Source organism: Gouania willdenowi, chromosome 22 (genome assembly GCF_900634775.1).
Source record: "Gouania willdenowi chromosome 22, fGouWil2.1, whole genome shotgun sequence".
NCBI lineage: Eukaryota > Metazoa > Chordata > Actinopteri > Blenniiformes > Gobiesocidae > Gouania > Gouania willdenowi.
In genome coordinates, this window is record NC_041065.1 from 7,147,002 (window position 1) to 7,159,870 (window position 12,869).

Sequence of the window (12,869 nt, forward strand, 5' to 3'; positions counted from 1 at the left end):
CAAGTGGAGGCAGACATGGTAACAGGTGGCCAAAACTGGTCCAAAAGTGGCAAGAAAAGAGTGAAAAGTGACTAAAATGGGTCAAAAGTAGTCAAGAGTGGGCAAAAAATGGGCAAATAAAGAGGAACCAGGTGGTATACAATGGCAAAGAGTAGCTTTAATGAGCAAAATGTGGCAAATAATAGTGAAAAAGGGCAAACATGTGGAACAAAAAGATGCAAAATGTAGGGAAAAAAGGAAACAAGTGGTATTTATTGGGCAAAAGTTTGCTCATGGGATGAAAAGTGGACAGAAAAATGAAAGAAAGGACAAAAATTGGATTAAAATGTCACAAAGAACTTGCAATAATGGACAAAAAACAGGAAACACAAAAGGATATTTATTGGAAAAAGGAAGTTAAAGTCTGAAAAAAGTGTCAGAGCTTTTTGAAAAGGGGCAAAAATGGGACAGAAAGGACTCTAAACCAGCTAACTGATTAAAAGGTAGGCTTACATGATAATACCTCCGTTAACTATAAAATCATTTTTAAATGTCTGCAAAACAGTTATGTCCTTGTAATTAAGTCCAAGGTTAAAATATAGCTCAACAAAGTCATGTAATATAATTTTGTGATGTTGGTTTTCGTGACCTAAGATCTAGTGAGCAGAAGTTTTCTGGTGCTCAGGATTAAATTCTCTCATGAGCACGAGAAACTTTCACGTGAGCACAGGTTAAATTCTAGTGCGCATGAGAAATATATATTTACATTTTGTCTTCCTATGTCCCTTTAGGGGCTCCGTAGAATCCATTGCAAGTCATAAGTCTAATCTGTTTGTGAAGCAAAGCGTCAGAGACTGACAGGCAGGACTGTTCCCTCAGCCACCCTGAAAGCAATCCTCTACAACCTGTAATCGTTGCTTTGTTCCAGTACCTTCCAGACTGTCTTTGCCTAAGGAGCATCGTTGCACGGCCTCATTCTGTCAATTTGGAGGAATACGTACCAACACAAGTTTCTGTCTGAGATGTATCCTTTTGAGGAATTAAAAATAACAGTAGCAGTCAGGGTTGGGATCAAATATAAATGTAATTGTATAATGGATAATTAATTAAAATCATGACTGAATTATAATTGTAATTGAAAAAAATCTGTTGCAATCATAATTGAGTTGTAATTGAGTTCAGATAAGATACTTTTTTAATTGTAATTGACATGTAAATTCTATTAAAAACTCATTTACAAATTAGACACAAACCTTTGGAACAATATTAGTTATAGTTCTATGCCTTACACATGTGTGTAGTTAACCATTATTAAAATATGTTTCACATCAACTTTTTCCACTGGATAATTATACCATTTAAAAAAAATGTAAATCGAGGGGTATACTGACATAAAAATGGCCCAGACGCTCACACCAAACATATTAATACCAACACTTTTCATGAATAAGAAGCCAAGAGGTGAGAAAGATGATAATGTTTTATTTTTTATTTTGATTTAAGACGTGGGTATAACTGAGCCTCATAAGAGATGCTAACAGAAAGCTAACACAAGAGGAAAGTTACATTTTATGGGCTTATTTATTAAAGGCTTGGTAATTGTGATTAATTGTAATTGAACTTTTGTAATTGACTTTCAAGGGAAAAATAATAATTGTAACTTTAATTGTCATTGGAAAAAATCCTGGTCACTGTAATTGTAATTGCGTTGTAATTGGACATAGATAAAGACGCAGTTGTAATAAAAAAATATAATTGACCCCAACCCTGGTAGCAGTTTAGTGAAACGTATTCTGTGGTATGACAGGAACATTACAGTTAACCCTGTTGTACTTCTCCACTATCAGACTTCTGTCCTTCAGGTGCAGCCTGGATATGACAGACAGTTGAAAGGTTTTACACTATGGCTAGGCTACCCCCTCAAAACCAGCACTTGCACCTCTGGAGACAGCAGCCTGTGAAACCACAGGCCCCAAGGCTGGCGCCAGCCTGCACGGCATGAAGCGGGCCAGCCTGGTCCAATCAATACGCCTGTATTTCCTGTCCATTTGCTCGGGTCTCTTCATTAATAATTACTGCTTGGCGAAGCTTCAATGCACTGGGGCTGGGGTGACCTTTATGCCGCCCCTTGGGCTGACTTGGATGACACGCAGAGACACCCCCATAGTAGGGCAGCTTAGATGTCAAATTACTACTCCCTGGAACTATTGTCACTACAGACACTGCTGTCCTCGCTGCAGAGCGAGTGGCACGTTAAATGATACGCTAAATGGTTTTTGCAGGAGTGCTTAGTGGAGCTCCACACCTGGTAGAACATGACCATAACACATTTTCTTTTGCGGTTCGCTCCCTAATTTAGGAAAACACCCACACCATCCGGGACAGGGGTTACCAACCTTTTGAAAGAAGGGCTACCAGTTAGAAAAGCACTTCTTAAACGGATCCTCCACCATGTTTACAAATGTGGCCTAAACCCTTTTAAATATTCCTATTAGAAGATCTATGCCTAACAAGACACATTTTTTAGCACCATATTTGCTTTATTAACTTTTAAAAATGGGACGACTTTACCGTTTGAGAGTCTGTGCATCGCCATGTTGAAATGACGTCATGATGACGTGAATCACCCTTTTTAGTCCATTGAGTTCAATAGGAGTGAAGCATTCAGGATCATTTAGCAGCTTTTTCATTCAAACTTGTGCTGGTTTGGGTTGCTCAGTAATCAGTAAAAGTTAAAAAAGTCGATAAACAAAATCCGTGAGGTGAAAAAATCTGTGACCTCAGGGGCGACAGTTCCAACTCAGCTGTTTTGTAGATGACATGAAGAACAGAAGAAGAGCTCCGTGCATGTAAATACAGGCAACCAGGACCAACTGCTGCTCATTAATTCCAACCCAAGTTGAATCTGTCTGCTGCAAAGAATTAGTGTTCTGGTTAAAATGGTTGAAGGTATGGTTTAATGGTGTTATGTTCAGTTCTTCATGCTGAACCAGCAGAGTCGGAACTCCCCTGCGGTCACAAATTTTTTCGGCTCAGAGATTTTGTTTATCAAATTTCGGTAAACAAGAGGTTTACATCGACTTTTTTTTTTTTTTTTTTACTTTTGCTGATTATTGAGCAGCACACGTTGGCATTTTAACTGAAAAAGCTTCTAAATGATCCTTAATGCTTCACCTCCTATAAAACTCAATGATGTCATTTCAACATGGTGGCGCATAGGCTCTCAAACAGTAAAGTAGCCCCATTTTTAAAAGTTAATAAAACAAATATGGTGTAAAATAATGCGTTTTGTTAGGCATAGATCTTCTAATAAGTTCATTTCAAAAGTTCTAGGCCACATTTCTAAAAACAGTGGAGGATCCCTTTAAATACTACTTTTTCGATCACAGTTTCACTTTAACTAGAGGGTCAAATAAGAAGGAAGGAAGAACTTAACCCTCCTATTTTTTTGAAAACAATCTTCTAGAGGCAATTATCCCTGGGGTCAGATTGACCCCAAGGGTAAAATGTGTTGCTAATATTTAAAGATAAGAGGGGTAAAAAGGAGAAAATGTTGAGGTTTCAACATGAAACTTTATTTCTCCTCAATTCTTGCGATTGTTTCATTTTGATTATATTTAATTATAATTTCACCTTGTTTATAAAAAAAAGTATGTCTCATATACATATATTATATATAACATATCACTGACCATACATCAGATCTGCAATGCTTAAAAACATGTCACAATGTTTCTGTGAAAATAAACATTTAAAGATGGTTAATTTAAAACTAAACTTTGTCAGCGGTATTTAACTTTACTAAGTATTAACTACATCTGTCATGTGTATTTATCTTTGTGAGTTTCAATACTGGAAAGTAAATCAGATATTAGATGGAACTTATTGGGGACTAGAGCTCCTGAGGGCACCTCACATGGTCCATGTGGGCTACCTGTTGCCCATGGGCACTGTGTTGATGACCCCCCTGATCTAGCAGCTAGGATTTCAGAATCATCTGTGCCGCGCCGTGACAAGTTGAGTCAGATTTTTCTGAAAACGACGACTTAGTAAAACAATTCAGTTAGCTCTTCTTTGCACATTTTCAATGGGCCATGTTGATTTTTCAAACATCTAAAATAACCATCTGCCTGGTATGTGCCTTTGCTAATAAGCAAGGCAACAATTCCATGCCTAGTTTTTAAATACAGTATATTAATAACTCAATTATTAATATACTTTTACTGTGCAGCTAGTTAAAGTATATTAATCATATTATCGGCTTAATAAAAGGTTAAGCTTAAAAAAAAAAAAAATGTTTTTAATTATTTTATTTTCAATCTAAATAATATATTGCCTAAAAAGCTCATCTCTGAAGAATTGAGTAGCAGTTGCTTTGCCTCGTTTCACCTTTTCTCCCTCTCCTTTCTTTCCTTGTGTTTTTGGCCTAATTTGTCTTTCATGAGGATCCCCTCTCATCACCTTTCCTTAACCACAGTTGAGGTCACAGGGTTAAGGAAAAGTGTTAGGAGACTTCCTAAAGGAGTTAGAGAAAGGCCATCACGTTGTTTTGACAATCAGATGCACTTCCACTAGGTGACGTAATAATCTGAGCGCGGCGAAGGTTAGTGATGCTGCCGTGGTGAAAAAAACTACTAATTTACGAAAATTGTTTTATCTTTCAGTTGTCTTTTTGTGTATTTTTTGTGTTTTATTTTACTCATTTAGTATATTTTTATTATAAATAAATAAATACCTTGTGTGTGTTCCCGTGAAATGTTTGAGATGCTGATAACCAAACTTCATAGACATTGTAGCGCCAATCAGAAAAGTAACAAAACTGCGCAAAAACATACGTAAAGCTCCAAACTACACGATTTAGTAAATTAAAGTATTATCTACAATTCAGCTGTCTTTTTTAAAAAACAAAAATCATTTTTTTACTTTTGAACCGAGTGGTCAGAACTTAACTTCCATACACGGCACCACAGAGAATCTGCAGTTTTCCAGTTTGAGTATTGAACTGTTGGGAAAGTTGTCTGCAAAAGACTCACCAGTGGCTGACGGTTTCAAATGATCTGTTCAGAGAGCTCCGTGTCTCGGTCTAAACTATCTTCTTCTCCATCACTCTTGTGTTTACAGTCCGTGTCTGCTTGGCTGTGTGCGCAGCGATTGGCTCTGGCAGCACACGTGACTCTTGCTCGGGTGAGGAGCTGTGCAGTGAAATAGATATAGATGGTGCGCTAGCGCCCCCTCACACCCTGCGGTCAAAAGCTAAATAAGTTTAATTTCGGGGCTGTCCATTAAAATAAACATTTTGAAATGACCAAATTACTCCATAAAAACAGATACGCACACTCGGGGTATTTGGAACCCGCTGACCAAGTTCCAGGTCGAACTGGCACCGCGTCGGGGAGATATTCGCTCCACACGCACGCACACACACGTTCCTTGCATTTTAGATAGATAATCTGATAATATGGCTGCAAATCACAAGATATGGATTTTAGATTATTTAGAGTTGTTCAAGGCGTATTATTGCATTGGTAACTTACATGATCTGCGCCTCTTTTCAGTCTTTGTGAGTTTCCGTGAACACTCAGATGAGTGGGTCCCTTTAAATGTTGTTGCAGCAAGGAATTGTGGCTCAGCATTATCTGGTCTCCTTTGATAAATGATGCATCAGTGTTTCCTAAGCTAAAGGAGGTTATAAAGAAAGCATTGAGCATCCTTTCCTTAGCTGTAAAAAAAATTGGAACGCTCCTTATCATGGCCACCACTTAAACACTTCCGGGGGTTAAGGAAAAGTGGATAGGAAAGGAGATAGAGGGCACTATTCGGATGCAGCCATGGTTTTCCTGCTGCTGTCTATCTGCTGCTCCTTGTCACATCCACAGTTCAGACTACCTGCCATAACGAAGCAGCAGCAGCACATGCGGGTCATACCATTTGCACTGTTTTAAAGGGGGTGGTAGCTAGCGCCCTGATGCAGCATGAATAATTGTTCTTAGTGCAAAACTGTGCTTAACAACCAGTTTATTTTCACACAGGACCCTTTTCATTCCAATATAACTACTCTAAAAATGCTTAAAATACATTTTCGTACATATAAATAAAACAGACTTCTGAACCCCCCCACCCTCGCTTTGGGCCCTGGGTTGTCAGTACCCTTTACCGCCCCAGTCCGACGCCCATGGACACAACTCTGAAGTAATGTGTTCTTATTTATTGATGACATCTCCAGATGTGAGCCTGCATTTGTACCAACACAAGTTCATTAGTCTCTTGATGATGCCCATTCCAGGTATTCTGTGTGTGTGTGTGTGTGTGTGTGTGTGTGTGTGTGTGTGTGTGTGTGTGTGTGTGTGTGTGTGTGTGTGTGTGTGTGTGTGTGTGTGTGTGTGTGTGTCAAGGTCAGAATTTGGTAATGGCAGAGGCGATATTCTCCAAGGCTGATCGAGCCTCAGAGGAGGGGAAAGTCCGGATGGCCTCCAGAGCCTTGTTGCTATGGTAACAGCACAAGTCCATTGCCGAGCTCACGCCTTTCTCAGACTTCACTGCAGCCAAAAGCTGTGGAGGGATGAAAACACACATTAGTTTGTCATGTTTGTGTCACTCCAGATACCACCACGACGAGCCAACCACTTAATAAGCAAACATGGGTGTGTGTGTTTTCGTGTAGCCATCAGTGATACTGAAGGCAGCCAAAAATGCTGAACACCACCAAACAATGCTCATCACTGAGAGTCGTAATAGAAATTTGACACTTCTGACATCTGAGTGTCATACACTGCTCCTCTGTCTGCTCAGTTGACTAATGATGGTGAACACCCACTGTTTGCTGCCATCAGGTATTAAAACAAAAAGTGTCAAGCAGTGGTTCGCAAACTTTTTTTTTGGCTCAAGTGCTACTATTCCTGAATCCCAGTACCCCCTTTGTCCGACTACAACACTGTTTAAAAACAACTATAGAACGTAATGATGGAATGAACAAGTAATAACACACATTTTGAAAAATCTAATTTTGTAAATAAGTGGAAATAAACACTATTTACACATGAAATCACCTCCTCTCTGCCCAATGTCTGCACATCAGTCCATTTACAGCTTTTAATGGTCAGTTTTTACAGATGTTCGGCTCTCTGTGTGTGTCAGCTCTCCTTTATTGTGCCTCAGAGTCCAGTGTGGCAATCGCTCCTGAACCTAATGTGGAGATTTACAAACATTTATTTTGTTGTGTTATTATAAACTGACTGATATTTTACTGTATCCAGGGTGATGCTAGACTCTCTGTCTGTCAAATCAAAGTGTTAAAATCATTAGCTATTTTCCACCCATTCGGACCAGGTCCATAACTATCTCTATGTGAAAGCATCCATGTACTTGCATTATGAGGTTGTTTGATTCTACATGTCTGTGACTAATTGTTTTGCTTCTTTTTAGTTTAGTTGCATTGTACTGTACACGTGTAAGGGATAAAACTAAAACAGCTCGGTTGGAATTGTGTTTATTGTTTAGTAGAGAAAAACATTAAGCATTGGTGCTTAGGCTTGAGCCAAAATCCTACATTTGTGTACAAAGATATAACAATCCACTTTTGAAATGCAGTAACGTGACGTCCTCATTCCCGTAATTTCCACACTATAAGCCGCTACATTTTTCCCCATGCTTTGAACCCTGAGGCTTAAACAATGATGTGGCTAATTTGAGTATTTGTTTCGGTTGTACAAGCTTCATGCCACCAAAAAATTGACATAAAACTGACAGACGGTGACGGAGCGAAGATCAGAACAGCCTGGATAAAGTAAGTCTGCCAGTTTGTAATAGAAAAAAAAAATACACAGCATAAAGTCGCCAAATCACCACGTTTACTTTGTTTACAGAGTGACGTTAAATCATGTTTTAAATACAGAAATCTGTAGTCCGCCTAAAAAAACCCTTAGAGATTTACATCAAATATAAAGCCAATTCTCAGTAGGGAAGGTAACAAAAGCAGAAACATTTAAAACTAATGTATTGATATCAACTGCAGCAAGTTTGGTGATAATAATAAACAATGGGCCAAAGATACACATGTTTTTGTACAAAAAAGTTCAGGAGGAAGCCCACTGTCACAACTGTGCCAAAGTTTTCCACAAGTTTGGAAACAAGTGTGTAACTGTAATGTGTCAGTCAAATTGATACCAATCATTATTAGTCATATGTTTGACTATATATATATATATATATATATATATGTTTTAATATTATTATTATTAATGCAATTTTTTGTTCTACTCTTTGATGCCGTTACGCATGGATATTATTCAGCAATGCGTTAACCAATCAGAATGTTTGACAGCATTGTAAAGCTCAGAACCTGTCAAAATTGGTGATATCGAACACTATGGCTAATCAGAGCTGGATAAAGTAGGGAGCTGCCATTTTACACACGAGCGCTATGTGCTCATTAGACATATTTCTCGACTGAGAAATGCCTGGATATCTGTAACGGTGGCATCTATCTGACGACACAATTTGGATTTGTCAAAATATGTACAAGTATGTACATTTGGAACAACTTCTGATAAGAAAAAACAAAGGTAAGACACCATTTGTCATCATTGTTGACTTTTGCCGCTGTGTATTTTCTGATTTTGTGGTAGTGTTTTGGCACGTAACCTACCCAACCTGTATATCAATGGAGTCAGCTCTGTCTGTAGTTTCACGTAGTTTCTTGTTATAGAGCTCTGTGTTTATTTTGTGACGCAGAGAACTGAAAAAGGCATAGTTTGCTCCCTCTTTGAGCATAATGGCCTGGTGTGTGTGTGCTGTGGTCTTTTGTTCTGACTTTGAGTTGGCTACAGTTTTAGCTGAGTTACCGAGGATTACGGGGAGGTATAGAATGTGTGATTTCATTCATTCATTTACTGTAGACCTGCGAGAGTCACGGATCCTGAAGCTGCCCCCGCGGGCGGGTCTGGTGGGGCTGAAGAGGTTAATAGTGTCAGTGTGCTACTGTCTCAAACATTTACAATTGAAAGCTAACTTCTCAACTTACAGTCAAAATGCATCATGGGAAATACAAATAAATTGACTGTTGTTTTCAAAACCTATGCATGGAAAACAAGAGGTGGTGGGGCACTGGGAACTTCCCTGAATGAAGTTAAGAGTCTGCTTACCACTGGGTAATCCATCTGATTTCTCAAAGTAGTAGCCTTAAGAAGAGAAAGAGAATAAAAACATCATAATTAAGTGATTCAACACAAAGAACATCATTATAAAAGGTATTAATCAAAACTTTTTGTAGTACTGAGTAACATTGTTCTGAATTCTACAGCTTCACTAATTTATCAATTTGCAACCCAGATTTTCAAAATATTTAGTTCAGTAAAGTGCAATAAATTCATAGTTGTATTACTTTAGTATGTTATAAAATCTGCTTTTCTCCTGTCTGTTGGTGGTAGGTTTGACTGTGTTACAGCTGGTGGCTCCTGGCCTCTCACCTAAAACATCTTTTTCAGATCAGTAATCAGGTGGGGAGAGAGGAAGAAGTGCATTAAAGGGCTGAGAGGTCCAGAAGGAAAAAGGCACACCATCAACCAGCAGAAGACATTTGGGGAGAAGTTTTCTTGATCCCTGCTCGACATGTTGTAAGTTTGTTATTTTAGTTTGGGCTACAGATTACTGCTAGTCCTGTTTTTGTGTTTATTTTAAAGTTGGTGGACACTGGGTGCCACAGACCTGTATAGGGTTGGCCCAGTGTCCTCCCAACATTTGTTCAGATTGGCAAGGATCTCCAGTCTGTTTTGTTTCTTTGAGTTATTTTAATTCTGTTGCTACTTTTTAGAACTTTATTTTAATAAACAAGCTAACTTATTTCTGGTTTGGTGTCATGTTTATGTTGTGGCCCTTCAAACCTTTGGCTAAACAACAAATACAAGTTGAAGTCATTGTCATACTTTTACTTTATTTGTTTAATAAGCTTTATGGAATTAGAAGAACTAGAATACACGTTTTTTTTTTTTTCTATTCTTTTCTAAGGGACCTGCTCAGCCTCTCACTGGTGACCCTCCAGTTACAACCATAAACCATTAAGCCACCACTGCCCTATGAGCTATAATGATGTTTACGGACAAATAGTTGTGCATAAAATGATCAAAGCAAAATCGAGAATTCAGGAGTTACAATAACTCCCTCTCTTTGTGAAGTAAACAGAGCATGAGAGTCATAGTCATACCTGCTGCAGCTCCTGCCTCCACCTCTCCTGGCCAACAATCTGACGGTGAAAAACCACAGGGGCGGCGCTCAAGCTAAACGACAAGGGCTCTCCTACTTTGGTCTTCACAAAAGGCTGCAGGTCAGAGTTTAGCTGAAAGTGAAGAAGAGCAAATTAATCAATGAGAACTCAGTCAGAATAAACATCCAAGTGAGTCAATAAAGCAAACTGTCAGAGAAAGGCTTCTTTAAACCGCCCAATGCTAAAAGACTGTGTTAATGAGCAATGAAATGAGTGCTTTGGTGATAGATGTAACTCTGTCCTCCTTCAAAGACGTCTTTCTGGCTGGTTTCCAAGCTGAGACTCCCTGTAGCGTCTAAGGCCTGCAGAAAGGCAGTTGCTGGGAGCCTCAGCAGGAGACGACACGCTAATGCAGCATCATTATAGATGACTATTGCACTGCACCAGTAACATCCAACCGAATCTTTCAGAACTTTAGGTAAAGGCAGCCCTAACACCACAACTATTACATCCTAATGACTTATTAACTGTGGCCAGATCAACCTCTCCACTGCTGGCCAAGCACACGATATCTGAAGCAAAACACTTTTGATCTGAACATTTAGACTTCATTAAACTTTTTAAAAAACATTTATGTTGTTTGAAGTCATCTAAGGGGCGAATGCTTTGATGACCTACAACTTTAGAAGAAGAGCAGGGCCAATTATTCAGCGAGAAAACAACTATTCTGTTGAGGTGGTTCAGTTTTGAAAATAAGACAACCTCAGAATGGCACAGTAAGTTCTTACAAAATAGTTTATTGTCCAAATAGTGATATTGACTTGAATCAAAATTAATCTGCATAGATTCTGTAGCCCTCATGGAATAAAGACTTTTGAACAACAGTCCCTCTGATTCCCTCAGATCTTCTCAACACTAAATCAGATTTTAATTGGAGCTCATTGTGGCGAGAGCTCCAGAACAGGCCTGAGGGCACCATGTTGGTGACCTCTGGTCTATATCATATTTGGGTTTCACTTTCTGAAGCAAGTGACAAAATATATCAAACATTTTCATGATGTTCTAATTTTTGGAGAGGTACCTATAATAGTTCTACTCAATTGTTTGAGCAGTTGTGTTGCGTCAGCATACGTGTATGTATGACTCCTGGAGGAAGCTCACCTTGTGGCCCAGGGACAGATGCTTGCCGTACTTATAGGCCAGCCTTTGTGACTCCTTGTTGTGTTTGACAAGCTCCATGGCAGCCTGGCAGCTCTTGGCAAGCAGCGCACCGTGAGACAAGAAGGTCTGCTCCTCCCATGAAGCTATGTCCACGGCACCAGCATGGACGTTCTCCTGCTGGAACCAACACATTTATCGTTATAACAACCTGATGACATTTTTCTGCCAAAACAACCCAGACACATTAAGACATCGAATGCACTAGACCAGTGGTTCTCTTTCTCTTATTCCTGAATCTTAGTATCCCCTTTTTTCAACTACAACATTTTGCTTAGAAAACTATTTAAAACAAAATATAGATCACAGTGATGGAATGAACAAGTGATAACACATTTTAAAGAATCTCATTTTGTAAATAAGTGGAAAGAAACAGTATTTACTGCACTGGTTTCCAACCTTTTTTGGATCGTGACCCCACTTTGATATCAAGAATTTCTGGCGACCCCAAAGACATATTTTTCTAGAATTAGTTTTTGATCATGTTTGAGCACAGATTTTATTTTTTTTTACTGCGCATTAGTTGAACTAGATTTATATTTCACAAAATTAAAGTACAGAAACACAGTTAAAATGAAAAAAAAAAAATCTATTTACATTTTTCAGAAATTTCAGGCGACCTCATTTATACTCTGGTTAAAAAAACACTGATTTAGTGGCTCCTGAATAGATTTATTACTTTAGTTTTTATCATTTCCGGTCATCTCACGCCCAAAGTGGGACCAAGACGGACAATTTATATGTAAATTTTCCTCTCTCTCGCTCTCTCTCTCTCTCTCTCTAGTACCCCCTGTTGTTCCAGCACGTACTAGGGGTTGAACGACTTCATAATTTTGAAATTCGACTTTATGTGCATACTAGTTGAGTCGACGTCGACTAGTTGATGACGTCACCAAGAGCCGAAGCTGAGCTGAGTAGCAGTCGAGTGCCGGTGTTGTGCCCAAATCTGTGACCAGAAAAAAATCTGTGACCGCAGGTGGCGACGGTTCCAACCCCTGCGGCTTCTCGGTGGACATTTACTCCCCCTTAAACACGTTGGTAATTCTTCTCCAGTCTCATTTACTTCACCCACCGGAGCATCATGTTTAAGGAGGCGTAAATATCTCCTTAATAGCTACAAAGAGATCACAGACTTTGGCACAAAACCACCAGCCCCTGGGACACTGGACATGCTATAGAAGCTAAGTAAACATAGAACACTGCTGCATTACCTACCGTGAGTCTACAGTTACTGTTAAGTCCCGAGGCTTCCACAGAGCCGGGCGTTTAGACTTTGTTTGGGCTGTTTTTACGGTAGCTTTGGCTTACGTCACCAAAGCCGGTGTTGTGCCAAAATCTGTGACCCGAAAAAATTTGTGACCGCTGCGGCTTCTCGGCGGTAGAGAAGAAGAGTGCTACGTTTACTCCCCCTTAAACATGACACTCCGGTGGGTGAAGTAAATGCAGACTGGAGAAGAATTACAAAAGTGTTTAA

The 12,869-nt window shown here is 39.2% G+C and overlaps 1 protein-coding gene across 2 annotated transcripts in view; it reads right to left on the reverse strand.

Moving 5' to 3' along the window:
• Window positions 1–6,255: 6,255 nt before the first annotated feature.
• The window catches only part of pdss2 (prenyl (decaprenyl) diphosphate synthase, subunit 2), a 34,432-nt gene continuing 27,818 nt past the window's right edge, over window positions 6,256–12,869 (reverse strand). The window contains exons 5-8 of one of the 2 annotated variants that reach the window (XM_028438906.1): window positions 11,339–11,512; window positions 10,178–10,309; window positions 9,120–9,155; window positions 6,256–6,528 (exon numbers count right to left, since the gene is read on the reverse strand). In XM_028438906.1, coding sequence (XP_028294707.1) covers window positions 6,373–6,528; window positions 9,120–9,155; window positions 10,178–10,309; window positions 11,339–11,512 — 498 coding nt within the window. In that variant the 3' untranslated portion in view covers window positions 6,256–6,372. Of the gene's footprint in view, window positions 6,529–9,119; window positions 9,156–10,177; window positions 10,310–11,338; window positions 11,516–12,869 lie in introns of both variants that reach the window. The other variant, XM_028438905.1, reaches the window with a different exon arrangement.